Here is a 23,926-nt window from a genome sequence, read left to right on the forward strand (position 1 = left end):
TGAGACTGTGGCAGGGTCTTTTTTATCTGTATCCTGAACCTGGGCTACAGAAAAGAAACAAGCCTCTTAGAGGGCCATGAAAACACCATTCATTTGTGATGGGAGAAGTGTGCCTCTCAGATGGGTGCCCAGTTACACAGTTGGGCAACAGTTGCTGTGATAATTAAAGGGCTGATATCTGGATCTCCTCCTTAAACAGGAAAAAGATACTCGAGGACTTCTTGGACTACCACACACTCACCACAATTACACCAAAAAGGAAAAAACAGAAATGCTAAGTGCATTGTCAAGTTGATCAAACATAAGACACAGAAGACAGAGGGGCCATGTAGGCCCATGGTCATGTTTGCCAAGGTTAACTAGCTGTGCCTGCTGAGGTGAACTTGCAGAAATTGTAGGGCTAGGGTGCCAAGACTCCAGGTTGAAAGTTGGGGGGAAAGAAGGCAAGGCGGCTTGAAAGGCAAACCCAGGATGGCTAGGCAGTAGCCTGGAAGTTTGGTTCCAAGGAAGGAAGCAGAACAAGGCAACCAAAGTTGTTTTCCAGGGGCAAGGTTCCTTGTGAGCAGCAGCTTGCAATAACAGGAAGAATGGAGAATGGCCTCTTGTTCAGCACCCTACCAAGGGATGCGGAAACAAACTTGTTCTGGAGACCCAAGCCTCAGCATGCACCCCTTGACCGAATTTTGCCAGGAAAGTGGTGAGGGAAGCTAAGGTTGAAGGTTCATCTTGTGTGTTACTAACAACTTTGTTTACTCTGAAGTCAGGAAGCCTTAGAATGCGGCTTGCTTAAATATATAAATCTGCTTACTAAGCAAGGTTTGACAGGAATATCCCAGAAAGCAGGTGAGACCTCTCCTAACCCAGCTAGCAAAAGTCGCTCTGAAGAATTAAAGTTGGTCATTTTTCTAAGACCTGTTGGACCCAAGTCTTCCTTGCCATCAGTCCAATTCAAAATATCACAAAACTTGGTCATGCTTGCCTGACATGCATCCGGCACTATGTACATGTGTATACAGAACAGCCAACTTCAGGCAGCACTCCTTAAAAACATTTGCAGTGAAACAGGGACAGCTAGTGTAGTGTAATGGCAAATAGACTGAACTATAGTGTAAAAACCAGGGATATGCTCAAGCCACGAATTGAACCCCAAGTCAGTGATCCCATCTGTCACAACTCGATTCGCAAGTCATAGCACGCAGCCATCATGATTCAACCCGCAAGAAATTTAGAGTCTTTTGGGTCAAGTTACAAGTCATTTTGAGAAATGAGACTCATGCAGCCACTTAAGCCTCCCCTCAACCCCCCTGTCTTCACCTCCTGGAATTAACCTAACCTCCACCTACTGCTACCTGTCTGCTACTGTCGTCTGGATTGCCCATGCAGTCTTTCAGCATGATGTGGAAGCAAAAAATAAAATGTAAGTAACACACCCCACATGCGCACACACACAAAATAGGAACTCAGGTCACCTTGAGTCCTGACTCATTAGACTCACTGTCCCCAAGTTGCTACTCATGTCGGAGTCAGCGACATCCAAGACTTGAGTTGACAAGAGTCACTCCCAAAAATGTTTGGTGACGAGTCAAGTCACTAGGAGTCAAGTGCCCATCCCTGGTAAAAACAATGACTTTTCTGGTTTGAATTGCACCTCTGCTATGAACCCACTAGGTGGTGTGAGACAAGCTGCTCCCTCTCAGCGTCAACAGGGGAATAGTACTACTCACATTATAGGGTCATTGTAAATGTGACAAGGTAATATATGTGAAGAATGTCAAACACTCACAAGTATTATACAAAGGCTAAGTAATATCATGCAGGAAGGATAACTGTGTGAATGGTAAATTGAGGGGAAATTCTGCTTTTGCATATAGGTCTCGCTTGACCTGGCTAACAACTGAAGACTATACAACAGCCTCTGAATCATGTGTTTTGTGAATTGCATGGTTTAGGTCTCATTTAAAATCACGGTTGTGTTTTTCTCTGCTGTGGGTTAGTACCTATTGCAGCAAACGGCATATCCTGCACTGATTTAATGCAGGGGTGCAGAGCAAGAAGCAGCACTCTTGTCACCCTGCCAATGCTGTTTGTAGGATCTGGCCATTGTCTTATCTCACTCCCTTCGCCTAACTCTGCTCTTCTTTCAAATGCTGTTTCAAATGAAGCTTTTAAAAACGAGATTCAAAATTATATTTTATTTATTTAAAAGGCAGTCAGGCATTTCTCGATGCCTGCAGAGAAAAGTTATTCAAAATTCATCCTTGTCGCTGGTTCTTTTATTTTTCTTTCTTCACTGTTATTGCTTTTTCCATGCTTGACCCTTTCTCTTCATTTCACACTTTGTTCCATACTCCCAATTTAAATTTTTCTCTCAGCCTTTGTAGCCCTTCCTAATCCTGGCATCTCTTCCCAACGTAATTATCTTCTTTGTTATTCTCCCCGTCATCATTTTTTATTTTCTCTGCAGTTTTGTTCTCCCCTTTACACATTTTTCTTATTCTAACTAAAGTCCATTTTTCACCAACTATTCCTCTTCACCTTTCTATTCAGTATTTTCTCCCTCATTTTTAATCTTTTCAACTATACTTTTCTCTCCTTTTTATTCAAGGCTTCCTCGAAAGCAGGGCTTAATCCGAGTGAGGGCTTCCCAACACACAGTCCTAGTACCTTCTCTAATGGCAGCACTGAAATCATTATATGTAGTCATGAGTATATGCTGAGTGTAGAGGAAGAGCTATCAAGTCAGAGGCTAACTTGCAGGTAGGATTGCTTTGCACTGAAGCAGGAAGCTTTGGGTATTTCCTTGACTTGCAACCCTTCCACCATCCCATTGTTTCCTTAGCATCCAGTGGATAGCCATACTGTCTGCATTTGCCATTAAAGGTCTTACCTTCTCACCTATCTCAGTCTGATCTCCCCCAGGGAGCATCTCGAGATCCTGTTTCAAGGCGCATGCCTCCAAGACAGTTCGGTACTTTTGTTCATTAGGAGCATGGCCAAACAAGATGTTATCTTTCAAGGTAGCATTCTGGATCCAGGCTAGTTGGGGTACATAAGCAACTGAACCCTAAAATAAGTTATGGAAGAAAACACACAAGGGGGATCAGTTTTCAGGTAACATAGACACTTAATGCTCTCTCAGGTTACTCTGAACCAACCTTTATGGCTATTTCCCCATGGAGCTTTTCCATTTCACCCAGAAGAGCAGACACCAATGAAGACTTCCCACAGCCAACATGGCCAACTACAGCCACTAAAGAACCAGTGGGGACCAACCAATGAATACTGCAAAAGGGGGAAAAACAGGTAAAATTAGGACAAGCTCATTCAGAAGATTTGTCAACAAGCCGTACTTGGCCAATTTAATAAAACAAATGATGAAGAGTCTTGTGGCAACTTAGACTAAGGAATATATTGTGATGAAAGCCTTTGTGGGTGTAGTGAATGAACAAACTTCTAAATGTCAACCCCAAATGGATATACTGATACTAACTCAGCCTGGCAACTTCACCATTCTGCCAGAGCTCTGCTGCATGGTAGGGTTTCCCCTAATCTACCTAGGATATGTAATCAGGCCTGCCTGGTATTGCCAAGGGAACAAAAGCCTTGACTAAAATTACCCGAAACCTTGCAAGTTTAGCTTGCACACCTAGACCCTGATCCAAGCTAACCCACCTGACTTGGCAGCAGGTAACTTGGGGGTCTGTTAAGCTTAAATTAGCCAGAGTGTGGGATGTCATCCTTCTCAAGAAAAAGGGAGGAAAAGGAGCCAGGCAACTGGAGTTGGTGTGAGAGATTTCTACCAGGTCGGAAGAGAGGCCAGTCCTGTTCAGTAAGGATCATTTCTGAGGTGTTCTACCACTCTGATTCTGAGGGCTACAGGTCAACTCACCTTGATCATAAGTAAACTTGCAAAGTAGGGAAGTTTAGTTAGAAACTGTTTTATTTGTCTTTTAAACTTTACCTCGGACCTCAAGTATAGCAACTGGCTGTTTGTCCCCAGGTTGAGAGAAAGGCATGGAACATCGCCTAACCTCATGCTCCTGGTGGCAACCGGGTCATGCTAATTTGCGGCGGTGTGTGTTTTAAAAGCAACCATAGGTGTGAAAGCAGCTCAGGTTCATAGTGGTGTACCTGATTCTTTCCTCAACACCACCCTTTTGATCACCAGAGTGGGCCAGACCCTGCTTCATCAGATCTTTAATGTGTCACTTTAATGTGACACTGAATCTCACTGGTTTTGCAACAACAGACCAACAGAGCTACTGCTCTGGAATTTTTCATAATGAAACAGCAAGCACGCTTTCCTTCTTAAAACCTGGTGTGTTTTTGTGCAAGTTATGTTGTACTTGACCTGGCAGGAATTCAAAACAACATTCCACTAAAAGACTGTGTTTAATCGGCTTTATCCAGATTTGGTTCTGTGGTATGGGGAGAATAAAGAATGTTGACTGGGGAGTTAATGGTTGCAGGAGAGGAAGGTTTGAAAAAGGCTTGTGAAATGACAACACACCTGCACTAAACCTTAAAAATAAGGGAGAGGCTACAAGGGGATCCCATTTAAAGTGGGGTGTAGAAGGCTTCTGACCATGTTCCAATGGGTCTTTAGCAAGGCTGATTCACATAATCTTTGTTTTTATAGTTTGCTGAGGTGTGGACTTTTGCTGTGGTGCATTAAAATGGTCATATAAAGGTTTGACAGTATGTTTCTTTTATGACACATCACAAAATCAACCAGACTGACCTATATTTTACAGATTTTTTTCTGTATGATGAGTCATGACTTGAACAAGTGCGAAAGCTCATTACGAAACAATTTCAATGCAACAAGCTCTGCAGAAAAAGTCTAATTATGCTGACCTGAATATCTCAGAGATAACAATGCTTCTTCATCCTTGAAGCACAAAGATTGCTTAAGAGCATTGGCTGCCCGCTCCATTTGTCTAGATTTAGAGCATAACCATGTAAAGGGAGTTGCGCATGGTGCTGGTAGAACTACAGCCCGATATACTTGGTGGGAGTTTAAAAAAAAAAGTCTCCACAATACAGCAAAGTGATTCACATTGAGAAATCCTGAGCTCAATACACTGACTCCTCAATTACCAATGGTGCACAGCTCAGTATTAAAGAAACTGAACATGACTGTGTCCCTTTCGCTATCTTCCCCCCTCCCCTACTGCAGGCCATCTGTACTTGGGTTTTCCAAGTGCACAAAACCAGGGAAAGCAGGGCAGCACCTGCAATCTGAAAAGGCAAAATTTCAGTTTACAAAAACACACATGAGAAAGAAGCATGGGCTCAAGCCAGTCAAAGTTAACCACTTTTATGTCTCATTGATAACTCCATACTTAATTTATTCCCACAGGTAACATTGTCAATGAAAATGAGGAACTAGCCAAACTAGTTGGCTAGTGGATGGTTCCTGCGGATGGTTCCTGTGTCAAATTTATAGCACTCATTGCTTCAGAGTGTTCAAACATGTGCAAGAAGGACTTCTAGCCTATGGGTCTGCATGAAGGGCTGTGTGTTCCCTGCACAGTTTCATATCCCTCCTTGCTTCAGGGCTCTTTTCCCCATATTATCGTAGCCTGAGCCTGAACGACTATATTGCATCCACTTTTGCCTTGCTCTGCCAGAGAATTTGATGTGTTGTTGCTCCACACTACTGTTTGCTGTTCTACATCACTCTGACCCAGGGCATTAGGGAAAAGGTTTGTAACCACTTCCCCTGTTTATACTTCTGTAGTGCATACTCTGAAAATGCACAATACAGTAATGGATGGCTTCATGTTCAAAGCAGCCAGCCAGTTGCAATCACTACTGCCAACAAGGGATTTAAAAGGCTTACATAACAGATGTTTTAATTTCCAAAAGATGACTGTTGTCCGGCATTTGGTCAGTCTCAGTTATAGCCATTCCTCCTTTAATGAAGCCTAATCTTATTACAACTCAGCCCAATCCTTCCAACACCTTCATTTAAAGATGTAGGAAGATGTAGTATTTAAAGAATGGACAACTTCTATCCAGTCAGTAGCCACAGTGTGCCCACCTGTATCTACTACACTGTGCCTCCTCTAGGCAAGATGGGTCTGGTGCTTCAGTTTCAATTGGAGGGGCATGCTGGGAGCAAGTCCTCCTTTGTGCATCACTGCTAGCACCAGTTCAGAACCTTCCGGTGATTTTTACTGATCCCACTCCTGCACCTTTTTACCCTTAAAATGTCAGTTTTATTTGTTTGCTTTAAGACAGTAGTTCAGGATGTTGCGAGCTCTGCATATAATGCTGCTACAGTCTACCGTGGTTCTGCCAACTGTATAAAATGGCTTTATTTTCCTTCTGCAACAGGGAGAACTAAAAATCTAACCTTTCTAAAGCTCAACATGAAATCTGATATGCCTTCAATTAGGTAGCAGATAGCTTTCAACAACAAGGGTCAAGCAAATAGGAGGGGCTAGTCTTATCATTAAGAACTCCTCAGCTGCAGGGCTATAACCAGCAAGCAAATATCAATACGTACAAGTGAGGAATAGTTCCCTTACTCTTTCAGAGCTGGCTCAAGATCCCTCGCCCAGCTGAAAGTTCCATCCTTTACCATTACAGCATATCCTGTACAAACAAAAAAACAAGGCAAAATATGGGGGAGAGAGAGGTCTGAGTCAGGCTGTAGTAATGAGAAAGAACAGTGGGGTAAAAATATCACATGAGGGTCTACAATCTGCTTCCAATCCTCATCATGGTATCCATCATCCTCTGGGGAACTCCAGCTTTCCAATTTGACTTAAAACTGGGGAGAAGGTGGGGATATTCTGTGCCTGCTCCCTCTCCAGCTCCAAACAGAAGAGGAAGGCTAATGTTGATAATTTTCATGATGGGCAGCAGTGACACTTTGCTAAAATGAGCTCCAGTCTTTATACACCCCAGACTGTTGAGGGAGGGACAGTTGTTCAGTAGGTTTCATGTTTTAAAAACTGGTCACTTGTGTTTAATAAAGTGGTCCCAGTTAAATCCAAGCTGCAGCTTGGTGTCTTCATAGGGGAGCTTGAGGGTAAGCAGAATGCCAGATGGAGGGGAGTGGAAGAAAGATGCAAGCATCTTGTTGTTTTGTGTGCTCCCAGAGGCATCTGGTAGGTCACTGTGAGATACAGGAAGCTGGACTAAATGGGTTTTTAGTCTGATCCAGTTGGGCTCTTTTTACATCTGGACTTAGGAGATGGATGGACAGGGCTGGTCTCCACAGCTGTGCCAGGCTTTCACTGCAGTCCAGGACAATTGCAAGTTTGATCCTTACCTCCTCTGAGAGCAGAAAATGGTCCCTGACAAGGTCAGGTACTAAGGTTGCAATCTTATGCACACAGACCTAGGAAAAAGGCCTATAGAACACAGTGGGGCTTACTTCTGAGTAAACATCCCTGAAGTGGCACTGAAGAGGGAAGCACCCTATGATCACAAATTTTGGCTTCACTACCAAGGCCAACCTACATCTGTGAAACTCTGGTCACGAGGAATGGTTATGAAAAAAAGCTTCCTTCGTTCTTCTTCCTCAAGCAGTATCCTGTCACATGTCTGGCCATAAGTCATGCTGATCCGGACGCAGCCAGGCCAGAATCTCAAAACATAAAAACTACACAATGGAGAGCTAATGGATGTTTCTCCTGAGAGTGTTCCAGGATGGTGGGTTTCTGCAGAAATGCCCCTTTATGCTGCAGCTGTGTTTATGGAATAAGGGGAAAATGCTCTAGAACAAGGGACATCCAGCAATCCTAGCTTAAATATTTATTCAGCTGCAATTACTGAAATGCACATTTGTTTATCTCACCTAGTCAGGCATTTTCTAGCACAGTGATTTACAACCGGTGTGCCACGGCACATTGGTGTGCCACAAATGGTCTGCAAGAGTTTAGGGGAGGGTCATTCATTAGACAGGCCATTGGGGGATGTGAGTCCTTTCACTAACATGTGGTGTGCCTTGTTAATTGTTAAAAAACTGATGGTGTGTCTTGATAATTTTTGTGGCCAGCATGCCATGAGATGAAAAAGGTTGAAAATCACTGCTCTAGCTGTTATATTCAAATTCTTTTGTAGTCTAATTTTCAGCAACTTTGAAGATGGCTCCGCCTTCCCCCTTTCCCTGTAAATGGAAAGGCTATCCCCAATGGCTGCACAAGACCAACAAGAGTGTCCCTGGGGAGAATGATATATAAGAGTACTCAAATGCCAGAGCAGCTCCAACTTGCTGTCTCGACATTGTGAAACATGCAGGCTTTACTTGTAAGTTACATCAGTCATCCCAGAGCACCTACCCCCTTCTCTCCTGCCCATTTAGGGAGTCAAGTTTCATGTCAGAAGAGGGAAAAACCCAGTGGTAAGCCTTTGGTGATCAAATTCCTAGCTCAGTGGTTTTCAAACTGGGGCACTGCAACGCCCCAGCCTGAGAGCCCTGGTCAATTCTCCCTTAAGGGGCCGGGAGGGGGGAAGGCAGAAATGCGATGCCCAACATCGCACCTCTGATCAGGGTGCAGGGGCACACTGCTAGTCACTGCCACCTGCAGGAGGTCAGGGAAGCCCAGCGCCAGCCTCAGCAGGGCTCCCCACGCAGCGCAGAACCCTCCAGAAGGCGATTGCGACCACTTCCGGTTTTGCGATCAAGAAACAGGAAGTGGTCGCAATTGCCTTCTGGACGGTTCTGTACTGCATGGGGAGCCCTGCTGAGGCTGGCACTGGGCTCCCCCAATGCGCAGGAGGCTCCTGCAGGCAGCGGTGAGTGGCAGCACGCTCCTGCACCCAGATAAAGGTGCGATGCTGGGCACTCCCCCTGCCCCCGCTGCCTGCAACAAAGATTCAGTGGCTCTCAAACTCTGCCTGAGAGTTTGAAAACTGCTGCTCTAGCTTGTTACATGTGCCCAGGTGATGTCTTCCAAAAGGCTATGATCACTCATGCAACATTTTTACTCATTTTAGTTTCTTTTTGGGTGCGAAAGTCACTCGGTGCCAAGTGGTCCGGGATTACACCTGCTACATCTCAATCACACTGGTTAAACTTTTACAAGGCTACAGGCCTGATTCACAATTTGCATGAGACATATTATACTTTTATCTTTCTTAAGAGCTGACCGTGTTGGTCCCTTTCAACAGATTCTATGAGAACTGCTGGAGAACTGCTGGCATTTCTGCACATGCAAGAACTCAGAAACATGTAGTGAGTTATTACATACTTCCTTAATGTAGGCCAGAAGGAGTTGGGGGCAGATTGCTACAAATTCTATGAGGAATAAGTGGTAATTTAAGCAGCTTTTACTAGTGTCACGTAGAAATGCTTTATTGGGAGGGGAATAAGTCTGAAGTAATACGTGAACATTCTTGAAAGATCAGGGGATACAATCACAGTCACATTTTCCCTTGGTACACTCACATGCTCCTTATATCATGTGAGTAAGAGAAGTATCATTGTGAACAGAAAAGGAGAAACAGTCAGAAACATCTATAGCACAAACAGCTGATTGTGTACACAGATAACATATCTGTGGTGTTTGGAGTATGATACACACAAGTAAGTCACTGTTTGATGCTGCAGTCATTTCATGCATGTACAGAATAAGCTATGAAAGTGAGCAAGTATTTGCCAGGAAAGCACTTCCTCCCTGCATTCCTTAGATACTGCAAACCAGCCCCACTATACAAATAAAGACTTTTCTATCCCATCTTCTGTTCTTTACATACCACGCTAGTGTTTTACCTGGAGTTATAGCTTTAGTTTCGACACAGTTTGGATCTAGTTCGTCATGTGACAAAAAGTGCTGAATCCTCTTCAGGGAAACACTTGACTGTGAAACAGAACATTGGCATATTAAGAAAATTGGAAATCCTGTTAATTCTGCCCTAGGAAAGAGGATAGCAGTAATTTATGCATTCATCTGGAAGGTTGAGAATCAGTCAGACCCCTAAATTACTTTCCTGCTACAAGGGGTAACAGCTAATTCATGTCCATTGCTATTCAGCCAGGATATAACACAGTTTGACCCAGGCTGGAAGCCAAACTAGATGGGACAATGGAAGACTGATTTGCTTAGGATTGGGACTGCCGATATCACATGCAAAGCACGGTGCGTGCATGTGCATAAGAGACAGGTTTTTAGAGCAAACTGAAAAGGTCCTTCTCAATGCAGCTGGCCACTGTATTCCAGATAGAGCAGGCAGGCAAAGCAAGGCTTCTGAGGAAAATCTTAATGCAACTACAGGGCCCCCATATCTGCGGATCCCATACCCACAGTTTCACTTAACCATGGATCAGATCCATGGAGCCCCCCTGCACATCCCCTTTCTGGTGGCAAGAGGATCTGAGCTCTCCTCGCCTCCGGAGGGTATTCTGAGGCCCACAGAGACTGCGCATGACCGCCTGCGGCTACTGCAGACCTCAGAATGGCTGAAAAGGCAAAAAAAAAAATCAGCTACTTTCAGTTTTATGATAAAACTGGAAGAGACATTTTTAACACCCTAATGCTTTAATGTTGTTAATGCCAGCTCCCCTCACCTCTGGAGGTTGAGGGGGTGTCCCTAGGTGTCTGTGGTTTCAGTTAACCATGAGAGGTTCCAGAAACCCCTCACGGATACCAGGGCATGCCTGTATAGGCTCATAGGAGAGAAGGACCATCTTCAAGCATCCAGGACCCAGACCACTGCAGTCTTTGAAAAATTAAGAGCAGTACTTTAAATTCAGCACTGCTAGCTCCAATATACACTATTCCTGGAGATTTTTCCTTCAACGAGATGCAAAATCATTAATTCAAAAAAGCTCCCTTTTTCTATGTTTCTATGATTGCTTTCAGTAGCCACCTCAAGATTGATGCCAATTCTGGGAGACCTCAGGTCGATCTTGGAGGATTGGCGATCCTATCTGAATTAGGCCCAGGAACCGATTAGAAGATAATGTTTCTGTTGTAAAAGTGGGGTAATAGGATACAACCAACCCTTTCTAGTCAACAACCGAATAACTTCGCTATGGGTTGACTGAAGTTCCTTAATACTTTTCACAGGCAGCCCCATGTAAAGCACATTGTATTCATTCAGTCTGCATGTGACTAACGCATGAATTACTGAGGTTATATGTGACTGGGGCACAAGGTTTTAACTAACAGGTCTGCCACTATATGTTTGGCCAGGCACCTAACTATGAGCTTCCCCCACATCCCTTGCAGTGTGGTGGTTTGTATTCAGCATGGGCTTTTAAAGGATTGATCATATCCTTACCTGTACTATGTTGCCAATGACCTGGGGGAGTATGTTGAGTGGAAATCTCAGGAGATTAAACAGGGAGAGTGAGACAAAGGCTTTCTCTGCATCAAGGATATTCTTTTCATCCACAGTGACGTAAACAGCAAATGTGGTCAGAGCAACCTGAAAGCCAGAAAAATATATTGAACACACACCATCTGTCACCTTAATTTTAAGAACAGTAACCTTACTGAAAGCATAAGAACTAAAACCAGTAGACTTTTACTGAATCAGTCAATAATTGCTTAGATTATATTTATCCTCCAATAAAATATAACATACACCAACAAGGCTTACCAGAAATGGTGCGCTGACCCATGCAAAAGTTGACAAAGAATTTAGATAGGCTGATTTCCTCAAAACACGGAGTTCATTCTTTCGTATCTCCAGAACTTTTTCCGCAAAGGATGGTTCCCACGCATACAGCTTCAGCACCTTGATGCCATTTAGAATTTCATTCATTAGCTTGATACGGGAGTCCTTGTAACGCATCTGTTCCACCTAAAATGATTTTGGATATCATTAGCCAGTGGTAATTAGGCCTCAACTCACCACTTGTACTGTACTGTTCCCATGCCTGGATCTCTGTGCAGTAACAGAGAGATATGAAAAGCAACGAATACTATGACACATCGTCTCCAATGTTGTGCATGTATGGAGTTGGGTCCCAGCTGCACGTGCTGCCTCTGACAGAGGCCAGATTGATGGCAATTAGGAGCAGGGCCTTCTCTATGGAACTCCTTCCCAGTGAAATTAGGCAGTGGTGTTGCTGGAGGGGGCGTGGGGATTGCAGGCTGCACCGGGTAACATGCATGGGGGAGTGACACCACTACTTGCCAAAATTTTTAAAATCCATATTTTTGAATAATACCTTCATATATATATAGCAGAATTCAGTGAAACAAATCGTGTTGAAATATATTTATTCTAACAAAAGTTATAGCCAAAGAACCAGCAGGGGTGGGGCAAGGGTAAATCACAACACCCACTGCCCAGGGTGTTGCCCTGTTCACTGCAAGAAGGAAGTCCATCATAGAGGTGACACGCCGGTCTACCATACTGGGTGACACAAGCCCTAGTGATTGCACTGGGATTAGGAACTGTCACCTCCCTATTAGCCTTCCTGTGAGGGCTGAAGGCTTTCCTTTTTCACCTGGCCTTCCCTTCTTATTCGTTTTTGAGTTAGGTTGTGATACCACCAAGAGGAAGCCTCTGTAGTAACAGCTACAGAGAAGAGGCAAATTGTTTTCAGGCAGAAGATAACTAGGACCATATTGCAGAACACCAGACAAAAAAAGGAATGTGATGCAAGCTATAACTCCAGAAAGAGCTCACAGCGCTGTAAGGACACGGCAGAAATCCAAGGTTAGCAAACTGCCGCCAAGAACCAGAACATGCCACGTGGCCTGAGATAGAAAGATTTGTCTTGATCAGCCTACTGGAAACCTTTTCCTGATTCTTTCCTCAGAGGGACTCAGCCAGGCAATCACATTACTTCAAATCAAAGTAGTTTGGAATGGATGACAAGTGACAACACTAGATCTTACTTACTTGGAACGCTCTTGTTTTCATGGCAATCACAGCATTGAATGGAATGAGCAAGACCATCACAGCAACTCCTGCCAGCACAGAAGGTCCTAAAGTCTTCACCGAATGAAAAACACATCAATCATCATTCTGCTCTGTTACAATTAGCACTTTCCACCACAATATAGATAGGTACCTGAATAGGTTTTCTACAAGGGATGCAAGAATCAAGGGCACTGTTCAAGCTCACCTGGATCTTATTTTTCTCTCTCCACCATGTAAAGAAGAATACATACTTGGAGGTTCAGGGAGGTATAGAGGGCAATGGACTGTGTTTTGTTTTTAGCTAACACTCTGGTCTTCAGTACAGCTAAAACTGACATGTTAATATATATAAAGGGGGTGATATCTTGACTGGCAAGCATTCAGGGACAACCATGAACTTGCAAAGTTGCTTTTCTGAGTGGTCTATTTTATAACACTATGGGACATGAAGAAGTGCAATATTCAGTTACTCTGTAATTAAAAACCGAGATGATGGTCGCTCACTCCCCCAACTTCTCCCAACTCCATTTGCCAAAGCCTACCCTAGGATTCTCCTTCTCCAAGATTCCTGATATGACCCTTTTAATGAAAATGGATTGCACCTCACTCATGGGCCTCCAAGAGAAGAGCCCTCAACTATCTGAGAGGTGATCACTTTTCACATAGAATATTTTAGAAACAAATGCTTGGAATTCTAGTGGGAGAAACATATTGAAGATAATACAAGTTTCCCTACAGCCATGCTTAAGTATCAGTTTGATGGCTCCATATTAAGCAAAATAGCAGAGAACATATTGAAGAGATTTTATACCTGCCAGAGAAAGTACAAAGCGAGGCAAATCTGGAGTGGGGCAGACCATAACATGTTGAGGAAGGTAGTTAGATCCATGAACCTCTGGGCATCCACTGACATCAGGTTGACAATTTCTCCAACAGTAGAAGAGCGTTTTGCTGAGTTGGTGATGATTAAGGACTGAAGAAACAATGAGAAACAATTTCATGCATGTTCTATCCTTTTCTTCCTCCATAAACACATGATCCCTGCCTCCATTTTATCCCTGCAACAACTTTGTGTGGTGTGTTAAGGAATGTGGCCCAAGGGCATTCTATAAGCTTTGTGGCTGGGCAGGGATCAATATCCCTTGTTCATTTCAGCCATCAACTCTCAAGGGAGTCTTCAGTGCCTCCTATTTGATGACACAACCAAAATGGTATAGTGGTTAAGAGTGTTGCGTTAGGATCAAGGAGACCCAGGTTCAAATCCTCACTCAGTGATGAAACTTACCAGGTGACCTGAGACCAGTCACACTTTCTTAGTCACAGGATTGTTGGGGGTGAGGTGGGAAGGAGAGAGAAAAAAATCACATATTCTACCCTGAGCTCTTTAGAGAATGGGTGGTTGAAATGTAATAAATGAAATTATATGGGGCTAATATTGCCATGCAAAATAGGCCATGGAAAAGATCACTAGGATAACGTACAGGAAAAGCTTTCCACATTTAACATGTGCTATATAAACATGAAGCACTATTAAGAGATAATGCAATAACCTACATGCTACATAACGTGGTGTTAGCAATCTGCACTTTGTTGGGCTATATGGTCTCCCATACTAGAGTTTTAAATTGAAAAACCTCATCAGAAGATATTACTGTATCACCACATGAGAGCCACTTACGGCTGCAATCCTAAACAGCCACATACAGCTGCAATCCTCATACTTTCTAGGGAGTGAGCCCACTGAACTCAGAGGTACAAACTTCCAAGTAAATATTCGCAGGATTGCTCTGTAAGGCATTCTGTGCCAGCCGTTGGCATGAAAGAAACTATTGTGCCCTTTCATGTAGTTGATAATGCAAATTTCTCCCCAATAATTAGGAAAAACTATGTCAAAACCCTGGCATCCATGGAAAGAAAAAGGGGTTTCTATCACACAGTGTATCATTATATTATGCATTCATTTGAATACACAAACATATGCAAATTCACATACAGTATGTACTTCTTCATACAAATGATTTGGGGAAGTGCAAAACATCTGCCTAATTGGATGGTTCAACACAAAGGAGATGCATTTCTGAAAGTCACGGGCAACTGTAGTTGGCTGTAGCTCTCCCAGTGTGTGAACACTACTATATGTAGGCACACATACAACAGCATATCCACTGTGCACAACACACCAAATCTGCTTGGTATGTACATGCATAGGTTAACTTTATACAACACGGTTCACCACTTAAGAACAAATTTTCAACTGCCACATTTAGGAGTCATACAAGTACAGCTTAAAAAACTTTGTTTAATATAAAGCATGGGATAGGAAATTAGCATTCATCCTTAACTGGGGATATCTTTATAGGGCATATATTAGCCCTAAACAGCCTATGCTGGGGTTCATTTTGTAGTTTGCAAATACCATAAACACTCAGCAAGATGGTGTGAAGTGCTGGGCAGGTAGTAAAATTTGCTATTATGAGAACATACACTGCACAAAATGAGAGTGATGTTGGGTAACAACAAGGCCAGGCCAAAATAATTAAAAACGATGAAGAACATGGATAAATAGTCCTTATTATGCAACTACAAAGGAACAAAGGTGGCTCATATTCACTCCACTTGCTAACAAAATATTGAGTCCCCTTCATGATTGGCTACATGAAATCCTACTCAGCTATGATGTGTGCACATCACCACTACTGTGTGGATCTTTCACTCTGCTGGAAAGGTTCATGCATTTGATCCCAACCCCACATGGTAGTGATAGTCACACACAAATACATTGCTGTCACATAAGTTGACACCACTGCGACATCTGGCTCAATAGACATGTGAAGGGAGCCTTCATTTCCAAAGGAAAGAGGGGGCTGAAAGTGGTTGCACAATTGCTCTTGGGACGTTGGCCGCTCAAGCACTGGATAATTAGTCCCAGCTGAGAAAAGGAGAGGGTTCCGTAATAACTCTGGAACCAAAGACATGCAGGCACAAGATAGTCCTGGGAGTGAGTGAATGAAGACCAGAGACTTCAGCTCATACTTAAGGATAACCAACTATTAAAAAGCATTAATGAGGCAAGCAGCTAGCAGCTCAGGTATGTGGAGAATGTGGAAGTATTTCGGACTAAACTGCAAATGCCAGAACTGAAAAGAGACATGGGGTTTGTGCATGTAGGATTGGAGACAGCTAAGATAATAGCAAAGGGCTTATCTAAGATACACAGTTCAGGAAGTCTACATTTGACTCCTCCATCTGCCCCCACCATATTTAGCCCCCACTATTGAACTTTTTCCTCTCTGCTTTTCCATTGTCACACTTCAGCCCCCTCACTTCTCTCCAGCACTCCAATGACAAAATCATTCCCCTCTTGCCCCTCTAAGGTCTGCAGAACAGACAAAGCTGGCAAAACTCCTAATTGCTGAGTTTTTAAAATTAAATTTAGATAAATTCCAAAAATATATTAAGTATTTCAGGTATTCCAAATCTTTTTGTTTGGCACAATAATGGCCAGCTCTTAAGATTTATTTGTTTGCTCTTCAACAAAACATGTAGCAAGATTGTTGTCATGGGGTTAACATGTGTTCAGTCAATCCAATGCTCAGCTGTCATTTTCTGGGTGTATGTGCAGCAAGAAATCAATAGTTAGACTGATCCAGGTTTTGCAAGAGTTATCTACTCATTGGCTTCTTTTTTTTTTTAACACAACTTGATAGGCACATAATTATTGTGAAAGATCAAATCATAACCAAAGCACTGCATATTTCCCTGAAAAGAAGATAGTCTGCTATGAAAATAAAATCTTGAAACTGCCCATATGCAGACACTGATTTTGAAATACAGTTAATTCTCTTCATATGCAAATTCACTTATCCAAAAGGGGCAGAATTGCTATCTTTTCTCATTATCTGCACCACTGTTCTCGTTATCCACTATGCAGAGACTTTTTGGAGGCTGCAGGGACTTTCAAAATGGCACCTGTGACCAGCGCAGACCCCTTTAAAATGGCTTACAGAAGATTCCCTGCAGCCTCCAGAAAGTCTCTGCGGCATTCAGAGATCTTTTGGCACTTCTGGTTGCATTCTCCTGGCTTCCAGACTCTGCTGGATTCTTCTGATGGCAGGCAAGGTATTCCTTCCCCCCTAGGGGACACCTTGTACCTAACAATTGATCCCATAGGGTCAATGGTTCATTGTTTGCAAAGTCACTATCCACTAGGGTTTCCAGGAACCTAACCCCAGCAAATAATGAGAACTGACTGTACGTATTTGGAGGTAGACTGGTAGCTTTAGTAACAGTTATATATCTTCCTCCATTTCTCCCTTTTTGCTTGGTGGGCCAATGCAAGAACAGCCACCTGTTCTTACCTTTCTGTAGATCATCCCTATGATGCCAGTTCTCAGTCTCATCCCAGTAATGAGGGCATAATGGAATTGCTGGTGAAGAATTATTGTCTGCAGCACAGCAGAGAAAAACATCAAGGCCGCAATCAGATATCCCCACCACACAGGGGCATCTTTATTCTTAATGAAGCCAATTAACATGCTGTTTAAGAAGAAGATTGAAATAGATAGGCAACAGGGAGAAAAAAGAAAAACCTGAGATTAGTGGGGTGGGCTATAACTCATACCATTTCTTTTTTACCCTCAGCAAAGCAGATGGGCTTCCTAAGCACCAGGTCAAACCAACTTTGTGGCTAGCTCCCAGACCATTACTTTATTTAGAAGCCACTTTAGAATGAAAGAGTTAAAGGCCACCAAGCATAATGCACTTCCTAAGTGAAACACACTTGCATCCACAATATAGGGCAAGTGTATATAGATCAATTTATGTATCAATGGCACATGGATATAATCAGAGGTATGCCGGACTTGACACTGGCTTCCATGCCCACCAGAGGCCCACTGGGTCAGGCTCTTGAATTCTTTGTACTGGTGGTAGTGGTAATGCCCAATGTGCCATCAGGGGATAGATGGGGGTGTTAGGGGGATCCAGTGCTGGGCATTTTCCCAGGGCCCTCAGCAACCTGGTACTGGTTGCGACATAGATTTCATTGTCTATACAAGGAAGTCCAAGTCTTGGGAGGGCTCATACTGTATATTGCACCCCAGTCCCTGCAAACCATATACCATCCATACATAAGCTGTGCTGAGAACCTGAAGCAAACAACAATTTCACAGCACATGAACACAGGCAAAGTAAACCTCCGAACAATTTTAACACCTGACAATTTGTTGGCAAGTTTTTTGAGTACCATTTCCTGTGTGAAAGTATATTCCATGCCAAAAATGTATTATCACAATACTAATATTTAATTTTGTTAATATTAAAAATTATGAATATGCTTTCTGAATATGCAAAGTGCTTCACATAAATTATTTTGATGTCGTCCTTACGACAACTCTGTAAAGTGAAGAGCAGCCCAATCCTAACCTGCAGCAGGGCAGGCAGGCCACCTGGCCTGCACTGTATCCAGAGCAGGGTTGGGGCTGGCTGTGGTGCAAGTAACATGGAAGTGGGCTGAATGGGGTACTCGGATCTGCGCCACCTAAATAGGTGGCACAGATCCAAGCAACCTGGCATTAGGCCGGGCTGCCTGCGAGGGGGTTTAGGATCTGGCCTAAGTGTTAGATCCTGGTTCCTCCCCCTCCCAGGCCAGTCTGTCCACCAAATCAAACCCCTATGAAGATTGGAGACAACTCTCATCTATATTGGCTCACTCATGCAATTTTTGGATACGCAATTGAAAATTAGCTCTTTGGCAAACCACAAAGAAAAAATGCAATTTACCTTAACAACTGGGGGTTGACAAAAGACAACAGGTCTTGGATCAGTTTCAAGAAGGAGCCAATTAAGAAGTAAGGGCCAAATGTCCTGAGTAAGGCTTTGAGAAAGGAAGGCTCTGACTGCTTTCTGTTGCTGCTTATCAGGATTTCTGATTCCTCTAGTGTGCCATCAACATGGTTTGTCACATGATTTGAGTTTTTCACATAGGCTACATCTTTTTTCCTAAGAAAACAAAACACACTGTCACAGCTGACTGACAATAAAATAAACATTGACTGTCACTTTTGGACTGAAGTGTTATAAACTTCTTTGGGTCTTGAACTTGGCCTTGTCCATCTTGCTGTTCAGAATTTATCACAGATGGTGGTGACAGCTACTTTAATCAGGTGTGGGACTGCCATTTTACCACCTAGCAGCAGAGTGTCTACTTTTAGAAAACAAACAAGATGAACCTCAGCCTCAGTTCAAAGCATTCCATGTTAAATACACACACACACACACACACACAGCATTGTGTTTTCATTTCATTATTTTATTTTTTCACATTTTTAAACTGCACTTCCTCCAAAAAGCTCGGGGTGCTTCACATCGTTCCTACCCCTTCTTTTGTCTTCACAATAACCCTGTGAGGTAGATGAAGCTGAGAGAGAGTGGCAGACCCAAGGTCACCCAGGAAGCTTCATGGCTGAATAGGGATTTGAACCTGGATCTTCTGGATCTAAATCCAACTCCAGAAGCACTACACCATCCTGAGTGGCTCTCTTAGATAACATATAATTATGCTTATAGTCATATGTTTAAGTTATGTTGAGACATAAAGCAGTTCTGGAATCTGTTCACCACTTTCACAAACATTCCCAAACTAGCCTTGAGAAATATTACAACAGAGTGCACATTTTGTTCCCCACAAATGTAATCCCTACTACATTTCAAAACAAAGGCACACGTCAATGCCGTTCTGCATCTACTGATCCCGACTTGCTATATCCAACTTGCCTTCTGATTCACTAGCTAAACTTTGCAAGTCCTCAGTAGAAATAAAGCTAGTGGAGCTTATCAAGGTGTAATTATTTTATCTGACTATTCCTGTAAGCCAGCTTCTTTTCCTCCTCTCAGAAATGCAGCCCTGATCTGGACTCAGCTCCCAGATACGTTCTATAGAGGCTCCAACTCTACAAACTGACCCGAATTTACTTTGTACTTAATTTCCAGTAACCTGATTACATTTGGCCTCTAACTTCCAGTCCTGACTCTGCTCTCAATTCGTTGAGCACATCTGATTTGAGGGATGAAAATGCCATGTTTAAGTATCAGCAGATCCTGAAGGGGGCAAAAAACCCCACAAATAAATGTCACTGACTGGAATACTTCCATAAGTAGTCTGTGGGAAAATATTGCAACACACGCTAGCTCCACCCAAGTTAAGAAAACAAGACATACCCATAACCTTGAAACCTATGTGGCCTAGCCCAGACCTCTAACCTAGTCAAGCCAAGTCCTGTTTCTCCAGGAAAGACTAAGATCACTGACTTCAGAAGTGACATGCAATCACTGTAGTTGTCAGAGAATCAGGCTGCAATCCTAACCAATTTTCCAACACTGACATAAGGCCAATGCAACTCCAAAGTAAGGGAACGAACATTGCCTTACCTTGAGGAGGCTTCCATGACTGCCCCCCAACTGCAGGATGCAGCATATGCCCCACTGGTACAGCTATGCCAGTGCTGGAAAGTTGGTTAGGATTGCGCCCTCAGTCTTCCAAGACAGCAAAAACCTAAAACAGTTGCTTAGTATCTTAAAGACTAAGCCCCCTCCCAATATTTAACTACATGACAGGCAAAACGTTTTCCATAATCTACCAACATAATCCTTACCGGACAACACACTGAAACACTTGCTTTAATGATTTGTGAAACTCCAAACAGCCTTTTTGAAATAATCCTGGATTTGGGCTCCCACTGCCATTGCCCTGGCTTATGATGTGCATTACACTCGGTTCATGCAGCATTAGACTCCCCCTAGATGCACACCCATCAAGTGTTCTGGCATGAAAACTGGATGCACACCCACTCTCAACTGCCTGTCTGGGAGATCCTTCTCCTCACTTGCCAGCTGGTTTAAGAACAGCAGTTCAGGTATGTCTGGGTCACTAATGAGTCATGACTCAATTTTTGATCAGTCATGAAACTGGCAGGGCAGATTATGCTATGTGCATCAAGGGTGCATCAAGGTGCTACTTTGGGTAGCAGTGCTCCCCATCACCATTACAGCCACACCCCTTGACATTCATAAATCAGGCAGCAGCCTCTAGGGTCTCTAAAAAGTTTGGGAATCACTGGTTTAAGAGGCATATGTTTTGTGGACTTTTATGATTCCCTTGCTACTTCCTCTGCATTAATTGGAGCATGCACTGAAGCTGTCTACTACCCTGGTAGGCTTGGGTTACTTCAACATCTGGTGTGCTCCCTGGGGCATTTGGTGGGCCGCTGTGAGATACAGGAAGCTGGGCTAGATGGGCCTATGGCCTGATCCAGTGGGGCTGTTCTTATGTTCTTAACATTTCCTTTCAGGGATGGAACTTTTCTTGGATGCTGCAATTGAGTCCTATACGTTGCATCAAGTTTCTTTGCTCAAGTTTCTTTGTTTTTCTCATGTTGTCTTTCTGCACCTCTTAAAGCTTGTCCAATGTGATTAAATGGTTGCAGTGAGTTTTACGCTGTTTTGTTGAAGGTCTCCGTACAGTGCAGGATAGAAAAAGGAAGAGCAGCCACGTTTGAATTCAGATGAAAAACTTTTTCAGGATCCAAGCAAGTGGATATGTTTCCCTGAAGTATCACAGTGATGCAATATGGGAAATGATCCACTTCATTCTTTGAGAATTATGTGTTTTTGGATTGTGGGGCTTGCAATTACATGCCTGGGCTCAGCTAAGTGCTGGCTTGCAAAGCTGTCCTGACAACTGGCATAAAAGTTGCTGCTGCCAATAGATGCTGTACTACTGATTAACCACATTTATCCAGGTAGCCTTTTCTTGTGCAAAGCTCTAAAGAAAAGCTGTGGCCTGTTTTAACATATATGCCTGCTGTGTGCATGGGTCTACTTTCCGTTTGACTTCTCTTGCACAGTGGTTTCAACTTGTATTGCCAGAGCCTCAATTTTTTTTTTAAAGGAAGCCCTCTGACTTGTACAGCACTCCTGATGGCTACCAAGTTTCTTTTCCCCTTCAAGAACCAGAAAGAGAGTAATATGGAGTTCTATAAAACTTTGCTGCTGGCAGAACAGCCACATAATATTCTGTTCTGCCAAAAATACTATTTTAAGAGAGCAGATACCATTTATATTAGGTATAGTAAAATAAAAAGAGCAAAGTGCTTTGAAAAGCAAATGTTTCATATTGCAAGTGGGGATGGAATCAAGGCCTACTTGTTTCATTTCTGACTTTAAACATTTATTATTATTATTATTATTAACAGTATTTATATACCGCTTTTCAACTAAAAGTTCACAAAGCGGTTTACAGAGAAAAATCAAATAACTAAATGGCTCTGTGGTGAGATGTTTGTTTAGAAATACTTGCTCCATCAGTAAGTGAATGCTGGAGAAAAATGAACAGGTGATTTGATTCTCAGACTGCGCTAGCAAGGGCAGAGTGCCTGCTGAATTATGGCCTTCCCAAATATCGTAGGAGAGAACCTTCCAGGTGGTGGTGTCTGCCTTTTTAATCCAGCACTGTAGCCCACAGCCAGGAGTATTGTGTGGTCCCCTCTTCCACAGCACTTCTCTTGATGAGCACAGAAGTAATCAATCTATATTGGTTTGTACCTGGCCTAACAGAAGATATAGATACCAGTGAGAAAAAGAGGCAGAAGACCTGCAGGTCTCTACTTCTACAACAGTCCCTGGAAGAACTTATGAAAACTTAAATAGCCACAGAGTATCCTTAAATAGAATTTGCAACACTGATTACATTTCTGTTTGGATTCCTATACACTGTATTAGGAGGTTAAAATGACTATTAGGTATCACAAAGAGTTGTCCAGGCATCTATTTCTGGTCCAAGGGTAAGTGATTACACTATCAGCAATAAAATATAACTTCTCCTAGGATCAGGCAAGATTTTGGAAATTTTCTGATTGAAAAAAAAGCACATGCACATGCTGATAATTTAGAGAAGTTGTTTTCTCACGCTATGAATTACCCATTTTTAGAAAAGGAAGAAAACTGCCATTTCAGACATAATGTCAAGCTTTCCAGTGGGGCTTTTTATGGCCTCCCATCCAGACTGAAGTAATTGAATAGCATCCAGTGTTTCCCTGCAATTCTATGGAGCCCCAGCTTGACAATTCTTTTTTTTTAACACACTGGACAGAGAAAATCCACTTCCTCCTCCAACAAGCCACCTGAGCAAGGCTGGAAGTATCCTGCAAGTGTGAAATCTGATATTGTGCAAAGATTTCTTTGTCTTGAGACTTTTAAACTTCTGTTTTTAAAATGTAGGTTTCCAATTCTCATGACATCAAAGGTAGGCTTGAAAGTGGAAGAACAGCACCAGGTGACACTTCAGAACACACAGAAAAAAAGCCACGTTTTATTCATAAACACACAAGTACAAGATTTGCTCAGTCAACTTACTGTTGCCTTTCTTGTTTTTGTTTATTCCATTCTCTCTCGAGCGCCTGTACTATCACTTCTGATCGGTCGTCTTCATTCAGTGACCACAGGTCTTTCTCCTCAAGAGGCTTCTTATACCCCTGAATTGCCATACTGTATTAAAGAAAAAGGTGGCATGTTAGAAATTCTGACTCAGCCTTGCCTTCCTGAGGCCAGAGCCACACATTACATTAGACATAGTCACTGCCACAAACAGCAACCACAGGCTTAATCTCTCTCCCTCTGCAGCATCTAGGTCAATTTAGCCATCCCTTGATACCTTAGGGCCCAACTGTATTCAACTTTCCAGTGCTGATGCAGCCACAATGCAGCCCCAAGGTAAGGGAACAAATGTTCCCTCACCTTAAAGAGGCTTCCACGATTGTCCCCAAAATGCAGGTTGCTGCACACACCCCATTGGAATGATTGCAACCGTGCTGGAAAGTTGGATAGAATTGGGCCCTTTGTCTCTTTTAAATCTCTCTGTCATTGAACCATATCATTTGTTGCGACTATTTGGAGTAAAGAAAGATTGGACAATGCATAATACCGTAGGCACAGGTAAATTGCATTTGAAGTTACAGAGGGCGAGGAGGGAATTAAACACACATTTACCATTTCTGGTGGTGGCTGTGTGTTTGACACAACATGCTGTTCTGGT

At 43.0% G+C, this 23,926-nt stretch overlaps 1 protein-coding gene across 3 annotated transcripts in view; it reads right to left on the bottom strand.

Annotated features, from left to right (window-relative positions):
* Positions 1 to 23,926, bottom strand: part of ABCC3 (ATP binding cassette subfamily C member 3) — an 81,851-nt gene that overhangs the window by 22,938 nt on the left and 34,987 nt on the right. For 2 of the 3 annotated variants that reach the window (XM_066613637.1, XM_066613636.1), the window contains exons 7-17: positions 23,248 to 23,379; positions 18,619 to 18,837; positions 17,196 to 17,373; positions 13,649 to 13,810; positions 12,817 to 12,909; positions 11,563 to 11,766; positions 11,242 to 11,388; positions 9,731 to 9,818; positions 6,537 to 6,603; positions 3,156 to 3,282; positions 2,888 to 3,064 (exon numbers count right to left, since the gene is read on the bottom strand). In XM_066613637.1, coding sequence (XP_066469734.1) covers positions 2,888 to 3,064; positions 3,156 to 3,282; positions 6,537 to 6,603; positions 9,731 to 9,818; positions 11,242 to 11,388; positions 11,563 to 11,766; positions 12,817 to 12,909; positions 13,649 to 13,810; positions 17,196 to 17,373; positions 18,619 to 18,837; positions 23,248 to 23,379 — 1,594 coding nt within the window. The remainder of the gene's footprint in view (positions 1 to 2,887; positions 3,065 to 3,155; positions 3,283 to 6,536; positions 6,604 to 9,730; positions 9,819 to 11,241; positions 11,389 to 11,562; positions 11,767 to 12,816; positions 12,910 to 13,648; positions 13,811 to 17,195; positions 17,374 to 18,618; positions 18,838 to 23,247; positions 23,380 to 23,926) is intronic. The other variant, XM_066613638.1, reaches the window with a different exon arrangement.

The sequence above is a fragment of the Tiliqua scincoides genome, chromosome 2, assembly GCF_035046505.1.
Source record: "Tiliqua scincoides isolate rTilSci1 chromosome 2, rTilSci1.hap2, whole genome shotgun sequence".
Lineage (NCBI taxonomy): Eukaryota > Metazoa > Chordata > Lepidosauria > Squamata > Scincidae > Tiliqua > Tiliqua scincoides.